Below are 19,737 nucleotides of genomic sequence, written 5' to 3' on the forward strand. Positions count from 1 at the left end.
AATAAGAGGGAAGGAACGATACAAGGACGTTAAAAGGATAAAAGACGGGAATAAAGGGACTATAAAAGAAAGTTAAGTGTTCATTATGAACCAAAAGCATGATCATGTCCAAGATTACAATACGACGATGAATCAGCCGTGCCGTGGTAGCGAAATATTAAATTGTATGAAATGATTAAGTGAAAAGATGAACTTCCTTTCTAATGGAGAATTTCTTACAGCTAATCGATATTTATGTATTATCTGAAGTTTTTTTGAATAAAAATATAGTTTTTTATTTTCCTTCCATTTAAACTGGTTAATTAATAACTGATGAGGGACGATGTTTATTTCAGGTACCATAATTTCATAGTGATAGGTTGAACGTTTACCGTTAAACTGCAACTTTTTGTCTTGTGATCCCTTGTATTATGTACTAGGGAATTAAATGCTTGGATGGACTATTGTCGATTTAGTTACAGCGGTATGCGCAGTATAATTATCTCAGCAAGAAGTCAGAGGCTATATAAAACACTTAAAATTTCCTCGAAAAACATTTTCAAATCACAATTAAAAGGGCTATATCTCCACTGATACGAGGGCGGTTCAATAAGTACCCGTGTTAGAAATGAAGAAACCATTTTTTCAAAAATATTTTTTTTATCTTTCAACATAGTCCCCTTTTAGAAAGATACACTTCTCCCAACGTTCTGGCCATTTTTTTAACCCCTCCAAAGAATAGGATTTGTCGAAATCTCCAAAATACGCCTCTGTCTCGGCGATAACTTCCTCGTTTGAGATAAATTTTTTTCTCGCGAGCCATTTCTTCATATTAGGGAATAAGAAAAAGTCGCAGGGAGTCAGATCGGGTGAATACTGGGGGCGCGGCAGCAATTCATAACGTAGTTCATGCTGCTGTAAACACTGCTTCGAAGTTGACAGCCGGATCAGCTTGTTATCCACAAGCGAACAAAAAGCGAATTACCGAACGATACTGCTCTTTTTCCATCTTAGCGAAATTCACGAAACACGTCTTACTCGAGTGGCTGCCAAATCCAAACTAACCTTTAAATCAATCTGAAATTTGTTTCACCGTCGTTTGATAGATGGCAGCACACGATGATAAGATAAACTTCCCTCAGGAACGCCTTTTGTCGTCAAACACGGGCACTTATTGAACCGGCCCTCGTATTTGTGCTATCCTTCATAAATCATATGCTGAATTAATACGGATTAAGTTCATCCTCTCAGTATATAGGTAGCCGCTTAGCGTATTTACGTATTTGTTCATACTCTAGCGTCAGAAAATGCAGAATATTGACAATGCTTGAATTCAGTCATAAATATATATTTTATGATTTTTCTCCCGAGCTCATCAAAACCCTTGCATGACTTTACTTTAAATTAACCAAGGTACTTGTGTTCCATTTGACCAAATAAATTCTCACGCAATAGCTATTAGGGCATCATTAAGTCTAAACGAGTAAGTATACACATGATTAAACCACAAACCAATAGTTGTTGTGCTCATTGCGTCATGCCTTTGCTCGATATTCGATGCTCACTCCGAAATAATTTAGTTTGCAACAGAAATTCATCTGAAATTAACATTGTAAAAATCATTTGCCTAGACGTGGACTCGAATCCTGATCATTAGATTTCCGGCCGAGTATCGGTTTTAAACAATTAAGCTTCCAAGGTGCATTGCGAATTTCCATTTAGCCTAGGAATCAAAAAGATATTTACAAACCCTGAGTTTGAAGGTCGAGAGGAGCAGGCAACAAGTGTTCCATAAAACATTTTGAATGAGGCGCAAAAGAGATTCTACGACATCAAAGATGACATAGTGTTGGCAGGTGCTAATCGAGTAGCCTGAGCCCAAGATTTAATAAAGCTTGGTTTTGAAAACATTGCTGCAATTGAAATGTCTGGCGATATACAAGTATAATTTGGAAAGCAGCAGCAGTCTGTATTAAGAATGACTCTGCCAGTCAAAGCCAGGATACAAATTCGGAAACATTGGCTTCTTCTGATTGCGTTTGAAAACATTTATATTCAATAATATTCAAGAAATAAACGTTTTGCCAGGTTTCCAACTGCTGCAGCTATTGAATAGATGGATTAATACGAATATTGAGTGAACCCCAACTGTTACAGCCTAATGATCCACTTAAGTGATAGTGAAAAAATCAAGGGTTATATTCAAGGTTTTTTTCAGTCTTGAAGAAGATTGGGCACCCTGTGAAAATTATTACAGTTGGGCACCCCGTGAAAATTATTTTCTAAAACAGGACCATTTATTTCGGGAAAAGTTTAAAAAATATAAATCTTTATACAATATTTATTAAATCAAAATTGAACAAAAACAATTTATAAAGATGCCTACGTAAAATCACATTATTGCCCATAGTTCCTGTGGTTCTTTTCTCGCCCCTTCTCTATATTCTCTATACTCTCGATCATTCTTAAAAAAATCACTCATTAAACGAAAACCATGGTTGTCGAAGTTCTTAGATGAAACTGTTCTGGACCATCAAGTGACTCTCATTATTTTCTTTCTTTTTGAACCGTAAACGATGGATATGGTTTAAGTCACATGGTTCATGAATGGTGAATATATCCTAATGAATGATTCATTCACGTAAGACCAACCTCTACTTGACAGTCGTGACTCTCGATCCTCGTGTCTTCTCGCATCAACACCATCTTAAATGCAGTAGTGGTAATTATTAGAGGAGATGACCGACAGCTGAGGTTATTCGCGCCATTAGATATAGGTGAGTAATTTGTTTGGGGTAGAATATTCAGGGAATGGAGGAAGGGTAGAGAGAAACTCGGCGTCGGCATTAACTTACTCTTAACGATAGGAACTCAGGGGCCCACAGTTTAACGTCCCCTCCGATGGACAGCGCACTCACTTAAAGTGATCTCCACTAAACACCAGAAGTAGGAATCGGGGTACCACAAAAACCTTACCATCTGCGGAAATTTGTAACCAGGCCTTTGGACTGGGAAGACCTTAGTCGTAGCATCATCCTAATCCCTATCTTCCATGTTAAAGGGGATGGCTATCGGCTCCAAGTCGTCAAACCAAATATTCCAATATTCTTTGAAGTTCCTCTTTTCCTGAGCAGCTTCACAGTCATTCTGCAGGAGTTTAATTTTAGCAAATGAAGAGGATGGCGCTCCAGAATTAATATCTAGCAATCCATTCATCGTCCGATGACAAGGTTTTGATTAAATTTTATTAAGAACGTCCATTGTCGAAGAGGAAACAAAGTGATGCTAGATCTGGTTTTATTCTCATCAATAATTCCTGTAAATATAATGCATTTTACTGGGAGTTCAAGCTTTAGGCAGTTTGGTTTTCTTAACCAAAAATTGTGTCTAAGGAGGGCAGCTTTTAGCTAGGTTCATTTACTTCATAAGAATTGGTGGGTAAATTGTTGAATGTAAGATTTTATGGAATGAATGGAGAGTGACTCAGAGTGGAAACTACTACTTCATGTGACTTATTTGTTATGAATCTATTATTCTAGGATTGAGGACACTAAATTTAAGTATCCCCGTACTCAGTGCCAAACTGGGAATTGGTTTTCTGCCAAATATTTGCCAACTCCATGACTTGAAGCAGGTCGATTTTCATGCGATTACCAATGCATTAGTCGCTGTACCGATCTGATATGATATCTGAACATCAATTGGAAACCATGATCTTAATATTCACGTCAAGCATTTAAATTTCTGTCCGCTCATTAGGATTTGTCGAGCACTGAGAACAGAATAATTGGAGTCATCCGCATTGCAGCGAAGTTCTCATTTCTCATTAGCGCATATTAAAATTATATTCTCAGGTTCATGTCATTTGACTACAATTCTGAATACCACATTTTATCATCACGTTCAATAGTTTTGCTCGAAACTTGGAGATGAGGCTATCAAATTAATTAAATAAATCATATGATTTGAGGTATGAAATATAGTTGGTGCGTGACAGAGCACATATAGTATGTGAAGCTACCCTGAGAATTTACCTCAGGGAAACAGTTTGTTAGGGGGGTAGGGGGAGTTGACGAAACAGTTTTATTGCGTAAAGTTATTACTTAACGTAATAAAACGGTTTCGTCAACTTTTAAAAATTGGAATATTTCCAAAGGAAAATCATTGTTCAGTTTAATTGATAATAGCATACGTTGGTTAATATGCGCATCCTACAGGTAATCTATAGGTTGAGGATTCGCGTCCCATTATGGGTCCCGCCCTATAACCTACCTTGGTGTTCCTCTCCATGTCACTGAACGATAAACCAAGTGTACTTACCCAGTATTCCGATTGATATACTAGCCAACACTGGTTGTCTTACCATGACGGCCGGCATGACAAAATGTTTATGCAATGTAATTAAGACATACATGTCTTCATAAACAATGCGCATACAATTACGCTGCTTACAAAACTGTGCTTTCTGGAAAAAACAATGATCCCTCACGATGCAAGAAAGCGTTCATTGGCAATAATATCTTTGGAATAAGATTTATTTTTTTGCAGTTTTGGGTGAAGGTGCATTTATTAAACAGCAAATTTTACTGTGGTGATTCATATGTGATGAAAAGAAATAAACATGAAACACGTGTTTGATTTGAACGTTTACCCCAGTTTCTGTGAATAGTCCGTTAAGTTACTCGTAGGTACTCGCTAATTTCCGGGAACAAGGGCTGGAAGCTCTTCAGGTAATTCACGTTGATCAAGCGCATTGTCCATACCTTTCAAAAGAAATGGATACTTATGTTTCTTCCTGAAGGCCGGCTTATCCTTCGAGAGTTCGATGTATTCTGCTGTTGCCGGCTCACATTCCTTCTCCAAATCCTTTGGAATCAGTTTACGAATCAAATCAATGAATGTTTCCAGTGTGCATAGTTGGGATCCACCACATCCGGGGATTACAAGGCCTATGGGTTCCTCACCGGGTCCTGGGCGGTAGAGCACCTGCACATAAACAAGTAGTCCGTAAATATTTGCAAGCAGTTGCATCTTCTTTTTAAAGCAAAGAGAAAAAAAAACACCCGAACCCAGAGACGCCGGCAGGGGAGACAAGTCATGATAGACCATATATTTTCAGTGGCCTGTCAGTAACATTAGGACTAGTTGGACGCGATTGTTTTTCTTGGCCTTTCAAAAACACTAGTAGGAACCAAATTAACTCGACTATTCTATCTGAAAAACCATTGAAAGACAAACATTTTCTCGGGATTTTGAATTAAAATCCACGAATGGCGTGGAGTAATATTTTGCATTTTATTTTCCCACTAAAGAATGAAGGAGTGCATAATACGAGCAATTCACAGATATGGAAATCTCAATCATTCGGTGCCAAAAATATATTATCTTAGAATGATTTGAGATTTATGCATATTTTCCGATTAATGATTGCTATATTACACATATGTATATAAACACTATGTACGGCGCGGAAACGTGGTCATTGAAGCAGGAGGATAGACGTAGACTGGAGGCTTTTGAAATGTGGGTTTGGAGAAGAATGGAGAAGGTGAAATGGATGGAGAGGAAAACAAATGAGGAAGTAGTTGGTATGGTGGGCGAAGAGAGGAGTTTGTTGGGAGAAATCCTACGGAGGCAGGAAAAGTGGATGAAGGGGGTATTGATCGGCAGCGGGATGTTGAAGACCGTAATTGAGGGGAGAATGTTTGGCAAAAAAGGAAAGTGAAGGAACAGGATAGGGATGTTGGACGGGATGAAGGGAGGAATAAAGTACTTAGAGATGAAGAGGGACCTGATATAGAGTAGGATGCTGTGTTTTGCGAGGGGTCACAAATGATTTAATTAGTAATCATGTCCATCCAAAAACCTACCTTAACCGGTAGATTACCTAATAATAATGTATAAACACTAATTAAATAAGAGGAAAATGACATACCTTCACGAAGTACCTTTTCTCTCCTTTGTAGAGTTCAAAAATAATAGCAGATGTATATTGCGGAGGAGAGCTCAAAGGCAGATTCAGTCCTTTCATGATGCTGCATAAGTTAGTGTCATGGGCTGCGAACGAGTACAGCTTCACTTCATTCAGCCCCAATGTGTTGTTCACCATAAGTCCTAAAATTGTCTTCAAAGTGGGACCTTCACGATATGATAAAAGAAGAAAACATTGTCGTTGAATATGGTGGCCATAATTTGATATGAGAATTTTTTTCTAGCACCAGTCTCTTGATCATGTGCTTATTCAAGAAAGTGTCTCAGATCAGTGAACATGCGCATGAACATCAATGTAAGTTTAATGAAATTCGATTGACTTTTGTTTTGTAATGAGGGGTTTCTGCGACAATGGTCTCCAAATGAAATGTTTACAATTACAATTTCGCAATTCGATAAAATATGTCCAAAAAGTAAATGATATTTCGCTGGAAACGATAGCAAGATCTTTTAATTCAACATAGTTTTTTCCCTTGTTCTTACGACTTTCATGGTCCGTGTATCCTTGGGAATACGATAAACCTTCGCTTGTCATCACATTTCCCGAGGGCCGATTGTCGACAGTAAAAGAACCTCCAATGGTTCATCCTCGCGCTCGGTAAAGACTTCTTATCAGTGCAAACTGTAAAATAAACCTGTTTGAAACGGCATCTTGAATTATTACTCGCGCACTTACTTGCATTCAATGAAAATTGATTGTCGTACGCTGCTCTGAAACGTATGACCATGCTTACGTGTATACATGGTTTACTTTTGATTACGTATAAATGTCTGATTGACTTTCGTGGTTTTTACGGGAGCAATCTCCCTCAAATATGAAAAATGATTGTAGCACTAATTCTCCTGTCTACTGTCGATACTGGCCTTACGCAATCTAAGGACAGCTCCACGGTCTGCCAGACACGAAACTTTTTCCTCAACACATCTCTTCAGGTGATCAGCCTCAGACGTGAAGGCAAGAAGCCTGGCAGTAAGATGATACATGCGTAAATAGATAATCCCATCTACTTCCTAGATTTGCTTCTCGCCTCAATTTCCGAGAACGTAACCTAACGAAATGGACGGATGTCTGCCAAGTCACCTCATGTCCACCTTCCAATATGGCTTCTGTGACTCGAGGAGACACGGGGACCTGGGTACTTGGGAGACTGGGATAGCGGCTCGAGCAGGTGGCGTTGGTGGTATCTAAGGATCCATGATTTCATGCCCCGTTTATGTTTTTTGATTGGTCGTTACCAATGTCCCGAACTCCCATATCCTGTGATTGGTCAACAGGATTTGAGACACCCCCCCTCAATCAAGTTCGGGCGCTAAAGAGGAAAGCGTAAAGGAGAGGTGACAGTCGAATTTAATTCCTTCAGATTATTTCTTTTGTTCGTTATTACACCAAGCTCTGGTGGTTCATTGTCTACTAGGGAAACCTGTGTATGCATTCATCACCAGAAGTTCATAACCATGGGGCAAAATACTGTATACCAATGGACATTGAATTACTTTTGCCAGGACATAACTGAGAAAGTGTTTGTCTTCAGACATTAATCGTCACCTCTGTGGAAATTATCTGTTGCTCGACGGGGAAGGTGCTCGACCGGAAGTGTTTCTCCACTCTGCAATTTACGCAAGTAATTTTCACTCTTTGTTTATTATATTTCCATGCTACTTCTCTGGTGGAAATTATTTGCGTTTTAACCTTGAAACAATATTAAAACTTTCAAAGCCGCCATCTTGGAAAAATGGCTACGCGAAGGAAAAGTAGTTATTGTGTATTAAAAGTATGGGAATCAAATTGTTATATTTCGTTGGGATGTTCAGGATTCCGTTCCAGTGTTTGACAAACTTCAAAAATACCAGTTGGCATCTGCAACTTAAATGAATGTCATAGATGGACTTCGATCGGTTTGCGGTACTTATTTTGTCGTTATGAAATATTGTTTGAAATGTTTTTTTGCATGTTAACTACGTCCTCTTATTTGCACGATGGGTAATTTAACATGAATGTTTTGCAAATTTATTTTTAATGGATACACATTTTGCATACTAACATGTGCTCTCCACTAAATCGAAAAAATCACCTACCGTTATTTAAAATACGTATGTTCATCAGTTCCTCGGGTTAGAACTATGACTAATCACAAACCATCGAAACAAAAATTTTGTCTTCATTGCGGGACGAGTGGTGCTAACTTATTATGGCTATAGGAGTTTTCATTTTATTTTATTAATAAATACAATGGTTAATACATTTGCGATGGATTATTATGAGTCGACTTTCGATTACGGGTGGACTTTTTAATCTCTTATTAGTTTTCAAATATTATTATTATAAATCATCCGGAACTTCCGAGGAACTTTGTGATACCACCCTTTTTGCCCTCAACTTTACCCTTGCTCAGCTCTTCATAAAGAACTCCTTTCAAGACGTTCTAAATATCCTCTCTGCTATTCCTCCTCTCTCTGTGTGTAAGCAAAACTTTGCATTCTACTGTTGAAAGTTTCATCATGAACAGTTTATGGTTATGTTTGTTCAACGCTAGTGACATGTAGTTTAATTTTGATATTACGTGACATGCAAGTAATTGTTTTGACCTCAAAATGGAATTAAAGGATGGGGATGAAAATTATGCCTCCGAGGGTGAAACTTAAGGAGAAGGCAAGTGTTTTATGACCTCTTCCTCCCCTGCTTAACCTACTTCGCCTTAACTCACCTCCTCTGCTTAACCTACTTAACTTACCTGCAACAAGGCGTATCAATTTTTCGTTGTCGCCGTATTCATTCAAAAATTCCATGAAATATTTTTCGAGTGGATATGGGAATATTGGTTCTGCCCATTCTGGAATTTTTCCCTTCTGGCTTTTCTTCTCACACCATCATGGCAAATGTAAAACGTGCGAAATTTCATGAAAACAAAATGCTAATATTAGTAAAAAATACACCACAGTTAGCTTTAATACGTGTGATTAAGGTCAATCCGCGCTATGAGGTATTACAATTTTTAAGCTAAGAAACATGCTAGAATTATGCTCATTTGGAACCTTGAAGACTTATACGTATAATCATTCAATCAAAGTAAGTCCTTTTCTAAACATGCTCGTTAATAAATACTGTAAAGCATGATTTTCAGTGGCACATAGATAGCCCGTGAAAGAAATACTGCTCACTGAGTTTTTACTATCATACGTTTGTTAAGAAAAAAAATGATAAAGATCGACCTCGAAAGATGATTAAAACCTAATAATCTTATAAACCTAGATCAGTGTATCTTAGGATTGATGATTGCAAGAAACGGGTTTAAAATAGAAGATGAAATAATAAAGTTGAATTTGATGAAAGATGCAGGTAAAATTACATCTAAGCTTCCGCGGTGCTTTATGATGACGGTCTTCCGAAGACGTACAACGGGGGAGATACCTGAGTTATCTACACCTTTCACAGGTAGCAAGGTACTCAGGGGTAAAGGCTTAAGGTAAATTCACCCGTTAGTGCTGGAGATTTTAATAGCCCATTCGGCAAACGACTTGGTACTTAATGGCGCCGCTTTGGAGACCAGTGATTTATGTAAAACAGTTTCAAGCGTTTTGATTAATGATATTTTATGGAAAAGGTAAATTTATAAATATTTAAATATATATAAAGTATAAGACAAATGGCATAAACTTAGCAGCTAGCTTCACCGTTCTTTGTTGGCCCGAATTAGGTCAAAAATACGTCACCACAATTGGATAAAATATATCAGTGCTTTTTGCCAAAAAATATAAAATAGTTAAAAAATAAAGTCTTAAGAGGACAGAACTCGTCCAAATTCAATAATAATTATATTGATTTTTTGCATTAATAATGATTCTGATGTTGATGGGGTAAATCTCGATATCCGATACTCAACACCTGATTATTGTGATTTAATAATTATTGAATTACAAATGTTACTCTTAAAAATATATATTGACGAAAAATAGATTTAACAAGGCCAAAGAACGGTAAAAGTCGCTATGATAATTGGTTTACCCTTTTTTTAACGAGTTTTTAGTAGTTATGATTTGATGTTTAATCTTACAATTAGAAATTTTTGATTTCAATTGCACAAATCAATTTCTTAAATATTTTTTTACGTTGCCTCAATGTATTCTTACCTCGATATGGATTGTGTCATAGAGCAGAGCAATGTTGAATGGGTTTGTCACTATTTTAGATCCAGATCGCTGTTCGGTGTATTGGAACAATTCTGGGAGTTGTTGTTTAAATTCTTCATAGCGCTCTTTTCTCAACTTGTCCAACATTTCTGGTACCACTGGACAGAATTGTGCAAACACCTGTAGGAAAACATCGGCAGTTTTATTGTTGCAATAACCCACAGTTTGTTCGTTGTAATTACCGAAGAAGCCCCAAGTCTGTTCCTTTTTGGTTTACAAGAAGCTTATGCTTTTATTAATTGTGAAATATAATCGCTTGGCACACGTTCGATTTTTACGCGAAATATGAGGAGCAGTCAAAAGAAAACAGAGCACCCGCTACAACAACCAGTCCGCCAAACAACCAGGACGTAACCCAACTGGTTGCGCCGGTGAGTTGTTATTATACAGTTTTCCTACCATAGTGATGGCAGTGTTGATACGTAAAAGGCTAGCTTTTAGCGGACTTCGTGTTATGCCGGGTGTTCGATGTTCAGTTGATTGATGAAGTATTCCATTTTGATGCATTTTTTGCGGAAAACTTCCGGAAAACGAGAAAAATATGTTCCGTGTGATTCCTCTTGCCATAGTCATAGGTATTCTGCTTATTTAATTTAGTTTCCTGAATCCGATTTTTATTTTAGTTTAAAAAATTTAAAAAAATTGTCTTTGTCTGGAGATGATTTACTTTCATTCAAATTTTTACTTTTTGTTCCCGCACTTATTTTAGTCCGACTGTTCGCGCCGCTTCTATTATCGTTCATTTTTATGTAATTCTTTGAGTTAATAATCATTTATTTAGTGCTATAAACTTTTTATTAAGAACCTTTCCAGAAAATGAGAACCAGGAATCAACATCCGTTCCCTTCAATATATAAATCTTATATGCTGTTACAACAACCTAAAAGTCTGGTTTCTCTGAACAAATACATCCAAAAAAGATGGCGATTGATTTCTTAGAATGCCCGAGAATGTTTGGTTAAGGCGAATGTAGCTATGGGAGGTGTGGATTAAAAAAAACATATTATAATCAATTTTTTCTCAGAATTTTCGGTGCATAAATTGATGGAACCCGGAACAGGAGCAGGTGGGAATTAAATTCCTGCTGCTTGTATATGAGGATAAAATTCCGATTATTGAGGACAGCTGTAATGAGAATTCTGCGCTTTGGTTTATTATTTCGTCTTAATCCGTAAGTTGTCTTCAGCGAATGGAACCATCAAATTAACGCTGTCACAACGCCGTATCTTTCATAAATTCAATAACGTGCTCTTGTTATTTCATGAAATATTTTTTCACGGGATAGTCTTGAATGAATGCTGAGATGAGCAGAAACAATTCGTTCAATTAAATCCGATGGTGATAACCATTGTCGTTAAAGAGTTTGCGTGAAGACTATCATTGTGAATTTTTGGTAGACCATGTAAGGATAAGTTGTCCATGGTCACTAAGGTAAATTAATATTTTTTGATTAGCGTCCCGTTTTTGGCGTCGGGTTCTCTTTGAGTGTTCGTGTGTCTCAAAATCCAAGAGCCATTACGTTTTCTGATATTTTCTTGTCATAATATTTTTACTGCATTAATTTAAATATAGACCTCCACTAATTTATTCTATGAGATTTTCTTCTTATTTTTTATAAGACGTGTGTCTCGATTCCTTCCTCACTTTTGCCAGATATAGGTAGTCTTGGTTCCCTCGTTTATCACTACGGGTTGAATTAACTTTATCAGCTTTAAGTACGAGTTCCTACATTACCTCGTTATATAACACCAGATATTCTCAGATTCTCGGCGTATAATTTGTTTTCTTATTGAATCTCTAGGTACCTGGTTGCTTATTGAAGTAATCATTTCGTCCTTTCTTTCGTATTTTTATCAGACTAATCAGTCGGCTATTATTTGTTCTATATTGAGATCTATGTGGAACCACTGCAAAATACCACATTATGAAATTGAACGTATTAAATCAAATTAGGTGTGCACTCACTTTCGCAACGTTTTACGAGTTTATTTCTTATTTTTCTTAGCAAATTCATAAGTTTATTGAATCTATTTAACATGGCATTTACGATATTGGTAAATTTTGACCCGGGGGATATTTTCCAGTGGAATATTTTTAAATCAATGTTTAACCAGTGAAATATTTTCCTCGACTAAATTGTATCAAATTTAAAGATTTGTATAAAATTTATTTGGGGAAATTTAATGACTAAAATTTATGCTTGTTTCATGCATTAACTTATTTATATTACTCTGAAATGAAATATAGCTCAGCTATGTTTTCTTGCTGTTTTTTCATGCCTGTTACAAATAGGTCTGCAAATGAACGAATTTTTCGATCTTTCAAGGCTTTTTTTCGTTAGCATTTCAAATTCAAAACCATATGCATCGGCGAAAAAGCGTTCTGATGTGGGCTAGCGTAGGTTACAAAATGTACCTTTCTGATTACAAACTTATAATATTTGAACAGCAGTTCCCTCTAAATCGTAACTACCTCAACTTCAGCTGTTCTATTTTTGACATTAGTGGAACTTATTCGGTCCCTTCAAACCTGTTTTAATATCTCATTCGATGGAAAATATGCATTTAGCTTTTCTCTTCCGCCGGATAAAATTTTAATTTTCTTTCTAATAATTACCATGTTTTACCCTTTGAGGATCTAATATATTGCGCTCATGGATCCGTAACAGTCGTCTCTGTTGTATGCCCTAATTATGGTGCCACATGGAAAATGAAAGATGTGAATACATTGTCCATTTTGCTTAATTAATAATATTTATGATTTTTTCAAATATGCTTATAATATGTTTACGTTTTTAGGCGTTCCAATCTCTCAATCTGCGTTAAAAGTGGTTCTTTTCAGTTTTTAAATCTAGCGTATCAAACTGAATGCGTAAGTTCCAATTTCATACCTTACGCATCTCTGGAATCAGAATAGTTTTCTGTTTAAAAATTACATACTTAACTTATCATATTCGTTGGACGTTATGACCCGTACAGGAACAGGCGTCCAACGCGTATCAGGTGCTATTCCCTTTGAAATAGGCGGGATGTATATGCCAGCTGAGTTTGACAACGCACTCTGTAACGTTCTGTCCACATCAGTGGTGAAAACCTTGTAGTCTTTGTGGTAATATTCCGGCGGCAAAAACCTCTCTCCATTGGGGCCGTAGTGAGCCATTATCCACTTTCCAAACTCGTATTGCTGCTTCATGCCAGCCTGAGAAGCGGATAAAAATTTCTTGAAGAGAATGAAATGACTTAAGCATCATCAAAAGTGGGAGTTGAGAAAATTAGTTTACTGATCATTATATCATTTTTCCTCCGAAACCCCCACCCTACAGAGCAGATGATCTTCAAGGTGCCTTCCTGTGTTCAAAGCGTTCTTCATGAATGCTTTGAATATGGACTTTGTTTAGCAAAGTTTGATTATCCCTTAAAATGGCTACAGATTTAAAAGTAAATTTTAATTTTCCACTGAAATTTGCCAATTTTAATTTCCTCATGACGCTATGTGAGTGAAAGTAATGTATTTATGAAATTAACTGACATTGAAATTGTAGCAAAAATTTGCATTTTGAGATATCTCGGACAATGTTTGATACATCGACGATATTATCTGTCCGAGAGCGTTTTATATTCGTTTTACTGGGATTTTGTTAGCGGTGTCACTCATAAATATTAATCTAAGTAAGTTAGATGTATTCGAGTTGGGTACATTTCCAAGAAAAATTAAGTAGTTGATTTACATTTTGGCCATAAATGTCCCAGCTAGTGTGACACTTAACTAAATGATATTTTTATTCCTGCATCGTTTTATTCTGTTTGTACTTAAGCTTTTCTCATGTCATAATGTCATGAAATTCAAATAATTTAAAGAAAATGTTTTGTAAATGTAGATTATGTGCTAATTTTTCCTATAAGTAATAATTTAGGAAATAGTTTTATTCTCTTGGATTTATCATACGTATAAAACACAGTAATCGACCCAAAGGTCGGTTTTGTAGGTGATGGTAGAGATTACCCTGTACTAAGCCCTATACGGCGGGTGAAAGTCACACATCAGGGTAGGGGGGCCAGTTCCTTTCCCTGTGCCGGTTATGGTTTCCCGGGAAGACCTGGTACCCGAAAAATCACTTTAGCTTGGGTGGAGCTGCAGGTGCCCAGAGTGCCTTGCCCGGGAATCGAACCCGGGACCCTCTGGTCAGCAGCGCTCTACCCACTGGACTACCGCGACCCACTATCATACGTATATATATATAATAATATATATATATATATATATATATATATATATATATATATATATATATATATATATATATATATATATCCATATCCCTCCTCGGACTACAACCTACAACCGTGGTGGAAGGGCTTGTGCGTTCCGATGACCCCTAGAGCTGTGCTGGCAGGAGTAATAATTATTGCTCCTGGTAGGGTCACCCATGCCAGATAGGTCGAAGGTTAGGAGCCAGACGAAAGGTAGTCCACGCAGCGTCTGTTCCTCAGTGAGGCGGCTGCAATGGCGTCTGACCCCAGTGGGGCGGCCAATAATTGATGGTGTCACGTTGAAAACACTATTGAGGAAGGCAACGGGAACCCACCTAAATTATCATTCCCAAGACTTAATGATGGACACTACATAGATTGAGTCCTTGCAACTACGCGGCTCGGCCAAATTAGCCGTGTGTCGTGCCCGGCAGCGAGGGAGGCAAGGCTTCCGCGGCCGTCATCCCACGAAACCCTTGCAAGGGAAAACCAGCAGCAGCAGGACAGAAGACACAGGAGAAGAAGACCAAATTAGTTAGAATAGGAACGTGGAATGTTAGGACAATGATGAGGACAGGGAAATTGGAGAATGTTAAGCCAGAGATGGAAAGGGGAAATATAGATATTTTAGGTCTATGCGAGGGGAGATGGAAGGATAGCGGGGATTACTGGAGCGATAATTATAGATTAATATACAGCGGCGGGGACGAGAGCCAACGAGGGGTTGCCATAGTATTAAATGAAGAGGTAGGGAGAAGCGTAGTCAACATAGAGCAGGTAACGGATAGAATACTACTCGTAGAGATAAAAGCAGAACCGACGAACTTGGTTATTATTCAGGTATACATGCCACCGAGCAACCATAAGGAAGAAGAGGTGGATAGGATATACGATCAGTTAGAGGACATAATCGCGTGTGTTCCTGCAGGGAAACATTTGATAGTGATGGGGGATTGGAATGCGACGGTAGGAGAAGGAAGAGATGGTGATGAGGTGGGGGGCTACGGTTTAGGCACGAGGAATGACCGCGGGGAGAAAGCAGTTGAGTTCTGCATGAGGCAGGGGATAGTCATCATCAACACTTGGTTTAGACACCACAAAAGACGCAGGTATACCTGGAAAATGCCAGGTGACTCAGAAAGGTATCAGCTATATTATATCCTGGTTAGACACAGGTTTAGGAACAGTGTGATAAAGTCGCACAGCTCCCCGGGAGCGGATGCGGACTCAGACCACAATTTAGTGGTTATGAAATGTAGCGTACATTTCAAAAAGATAAGGCAGGGGCGGCGAGTTAGAAAATGGAATGTAGAAGCATGAAATGGGTTGAATAGGAAGGAATACAAACAGGCGGTAGAGAAAATCATGGAAGATGGTAAAGAGCTAAATACTATCGAAGAAAAATGGGAAATGATCAAGAAAGGGTTGTCCAAAGCCGCAAAAGACACTATTGGAACCGTTAACGCTAAAAGGACTAGGAAACCATGGATCACGGATGAGATGATTACAAAGATGGACGAGCGTCGAAAATGGAAAAATGTAAATACAGAATTAGGCAAAATGAAGTACAAAGAATTAAACAATAAATTGAGGCGGGCAACAAATAAAGCAAAAGAAGCATGGTGGAAGACGCAGTGCGAGGATATGGAAAGTCTGCAGAGGAAGGGTGAAATCGGTGCGCTGTACAGCAAAGTTAAATCTTTATCGGGAAGTAAGAAGGGGAGATCAACGATAGCAGTTAGAGATAAGGCGGGTAGGATAATAGTTAACACAGAAAAGATCCAAGAGAGTTGGAAGTAATATATAGAAGAGCTGTACAGTAAAGAACTTAGACCAAGAAAGTTAGACGTACAAAAGGAACATGACGTAGAGGAAGGTAGCTTAGGTCCAGGCATACTAGACAATGACATAGATAGGGCATTAAGGGAGATGAAACTAAATAAGGCCGTGGGGGTGGATAACATTCCCGTGGAACTACTAAAATGTTTAGGAAAATGTGGGAGGAAGAGGCTATATGAACTGATTTGTATTATATTTGAGGAAGGAATCTGGTCGGAAAACTATGACATCAGTTTTAGTTCCTATTCCGAAAAAGGTAAAGGCTATATCATGTAAGGACTATCGGACAATAAGTTTGATATCCGACGCAGCTAAAGTTGTTCTCAGGATCATAAACAAAAGAATAGAGAGTACGGCAAATGATTACTTGGGGGATGATCAGTTTGGGTTTAGGAAGGGGAGAGGTACGCGTGATGCCGTTGCAGTAATGAGATTATTAATAGAGAGGAATATAGAACACAACCAGGAGGTATTTGCCTGTTTCGTAGATTTCGAAAAAGCGTTTGATAGAGTGAATTGGGAAAAACTAATGAGTATATTGCAGAAAATAGGAATAGATTGGAGGGAAAGGAGGCTAATCTGCAACCTGTACATGTCTCAGACTGATCAGGTGCGAGTGGGGAACGGGGAGTCCGGTTGGGCAGTGTTAGGAAGGGGTGTAAGGCAGGGTCGCCCATTATCATCGTTGCCATTCACCCTGTATGCAGAGGAAATGATCAAAGAGGCATGGGAAGAACTGGAGGTAGGAATGAAAGTCTGTGGGGAACTCGTAAAATCGGTTAGGTCCGTTGATGACCAGGCTCTAGTTTGTCAGTCAGCAAAGACGTTGCAAGCATTGCTGAGTGAATTGGAAATTCAGTACGATGTATATCAGATGTGAATCAATATAAATAAAACAAAGGTTATGCGATTTTCTAGAAAGAAAAAGGCTAAGCTTAACATTAAAATTGGAGGTCAAAAACTAGAGCAGGTAGAACAGTTTACGTATCTCGGTAGTGTTTTGGACCAACATGGTCAAAGTAGTAGGGACTTAAGGAGAAGAATTGCGCTAGGCAAAGAGGCTTTCAGAAGGAGGAGGGAGTTAATGACGGGGACGTTGAGTAAGGATGTTAAGAAAAGACTCGTAAAAACTTTGATATGGAGCGTAGCTATGTACGGCGCGGAAACATAGTCATTGAAGCAGGAGGATAGACGTAGACTGGCGGCTTTTGAAATGTGTGTGTGGAGAAGAATGGCGAAGGTTAAATGGACAGAGATGAAAACAAAGGAGGAGGTACTTGGTATGGTGGGCGAGAACAGGGGTTTGTTGAGAGAAATCCTATGGTGGCAGTAAAAGTGGCTGAAGGGGGTATTGACCGGCAGGGGGATGTAGAAGACTGTAATTGAGGGGAGAATGTTAGGCAAACGAGGAAAGGGAAGGAACAGGATAGGGATGTTGGACGGGATGAAGGGAGGAAAAAAGTAGTCAGAGCTGAAGAGGGACCAGATGTAGAGTAGGATGTTGTGTTTTGCCAGGGGCCACAAATCATTTAATTAGTAATTACGTCCATCCAAAAGCCTACATTAACCGGTGGATTACCTAACAATATATATATATATATATATATATATATATATATATTCTTATCTTAAAATAAGCCTTTTAATGGCCTATGCAAATAAATATTAGTATTCTACAAAAATACAATAAACCAAGGTATGTATAAATTTTTTTCTGAACAAATTGTCGTGAAATCTAGAATTTCATGTCGACACGACTTATTTTCAAAGTATGTTCTTAAATGGACGATTCTAAAAGAGGAAAATTAATGAAAAGGCAAAAAATATATTTGACTTCTTTTCCTATGAACACAAGGTTATATGTTATGATAAGATACAATTATTGAAATCAGGCAGGAAAATAACTATTATTGACCATCGCATTAATTTGAAGGTAATGAATGATGTAGACTCTAATTTAAAGGTATTTAAAGAATTGCGAGAAGGAATACAAGAACTTAAAAGCATGAGCGTTTTCTAATTTAAATGGAAAGAGACACATTATTTGATAGAAATGACTTGGATTACTAACCAGTTGCGTAGAAATGCTTTATCATTTGCTATTAATGTTATGAGGATGTGAATACAGTGTGAATTGGAAAGTGATATTATTGATTCATCCTCAAATTTTTAGAAAAAAGATTACTCGTGTAAATTGGTAATTTATAACTAATTATCACTTAGTGTTCGCATTGAAAATACGGAAGACGGACGTGGGGGAAGTTATTTTCTAGCCACATGGGGGTTCTATAAAAGGATAGATTTAGCACAATGATCAAACTCTGGGTGTTTATTCATTTATCTGAAATCGGAAAGTCGAAAATCCTTGGTCTCAATCACCTTTTCTAAAATAGATAATTTCTCTATGCCTGCAAATCTCACTAGTCATGATGCGATCCATGGTAACGTTAATTTAATTTTCGATTATTGGTTAAACCATGTGCCGATTGGTTTGAATCTTTATGCTGAAATAATTATCACGTTCAATTGAACAAAGTAATCATTTTTGAAACATTCAATTCAAGGTAACAACACATATAGTTGAAATTGAAATGAGTACAGAAAGTACAAGACATGACTAAGTATGGAAATCAATAAAAAGTTCTGGGTATTTCAGGAGGGTGTTGCTGTGGAAGAAACACCCAAGGGTTTCGTTATAATTTGGCATAGCGGAATAATAGAGAGATAGTAATAGGATAATAATCATCATAAGCAAAACAATTTTGAGATTTCTAGAAGGAGGAATTTAAAAAAGTTAATGGGAGTGCAAAAACTAGGGCAGGTGGAACAGATTACCTATCTGGAAAGTGTTTTGGACAAAGAAGGTCAAAGTAGTCGGGACATCTGAAGAAGAATTGCTTTAGGCGAGAAGCTTTCACAAGGGTGAGGAAATTGACGACAGGGACGTTGACTAGGGATATTTAGAAATTATTCGCTACAACTTTGAGCGTAGACTTGTACAGCGCGAATATATGGTTGTTGAAGAAAGATGACAGGTGTAGATTGTAGGCTTTTGAGATGTGGTTTTGGAGAAGGAGGGCAATTTGCAATACACCCTATCGATTTTTAATGGGATGTTGAAGGCTAGTAGGGGAGGACGCTATTCTAGCGACGTATGGGCGGCATTACCTACCCTTTTCCGCCCCTACGCGGTCAGTTGGCATCGTGTTAGAAGAGGCTGAGAAATCTAGCGTGTTCAGTCTACGTGCATCCAAAACACACTTCAAATTGTAGAATGCCAAATAATCATTACAATTAATTATGCCAACCAAAAATATGTACTAAAATATTTAAAAGAAAATATAAATTTAAGTAACCTTAATCAACCAATTCAGAAAGAGAGAACCTGAGAATGACTTTAAACAATTCATATGTCACGGGTAATTTTGTGTTAAATTATGATTAATGTGATACACAGGCGTAAATTTATAGTTTTAATCTAGTGGTTGGC

The 19,737-nt window shown here is 37.8% G+C and overlaps 1 protein-coding gene across 1 annotated transcript; it reads right to left on the bottom strand.

Annotated features, from left to right (window-relative positions):
- Positions 1-4,674: 4,674 nt before the first annotated feature.
- Positions 4,675-13,350, bottom strand: LOC139693626 (prostatic acid phosphatase-like). Its single transcript, XM_071591862.1, has 6 exons — positions 13,135-13,350; positions 10,099-10,278; positions 7,052-7,155; positions 6,840-6,934; positions 5,915-6,117; positions 4,675-4,965 (listed from the first exon to the last, which is right to left on the bottom strand). Exons 1-6 carry the CDS (start codon positions 13,348-13,350, stop codon positions 4,675-4,677), a joined length of 1,089 nt encoding a protein of 362 aa, XP_071447963.1.
- Positions 13,351-19,737: the final 6,387 nt, after the last annotated feature.

Source organism: Hetaerina americana, unplaced genomic scaffold (genome assembly GCF_022747635.1).
Source record: "Hetaerina americana unplaced genomic scaffold, ioHetAmer1.1.p SCAF_5, whole genome shotgun sequence".
NCBI classification, from domain to species: Eukaryota; Metazoa; Arthropoda; class Insecta; order Odonata; family Calopterygidae; genus Hetaerina; species Hetaerina americana.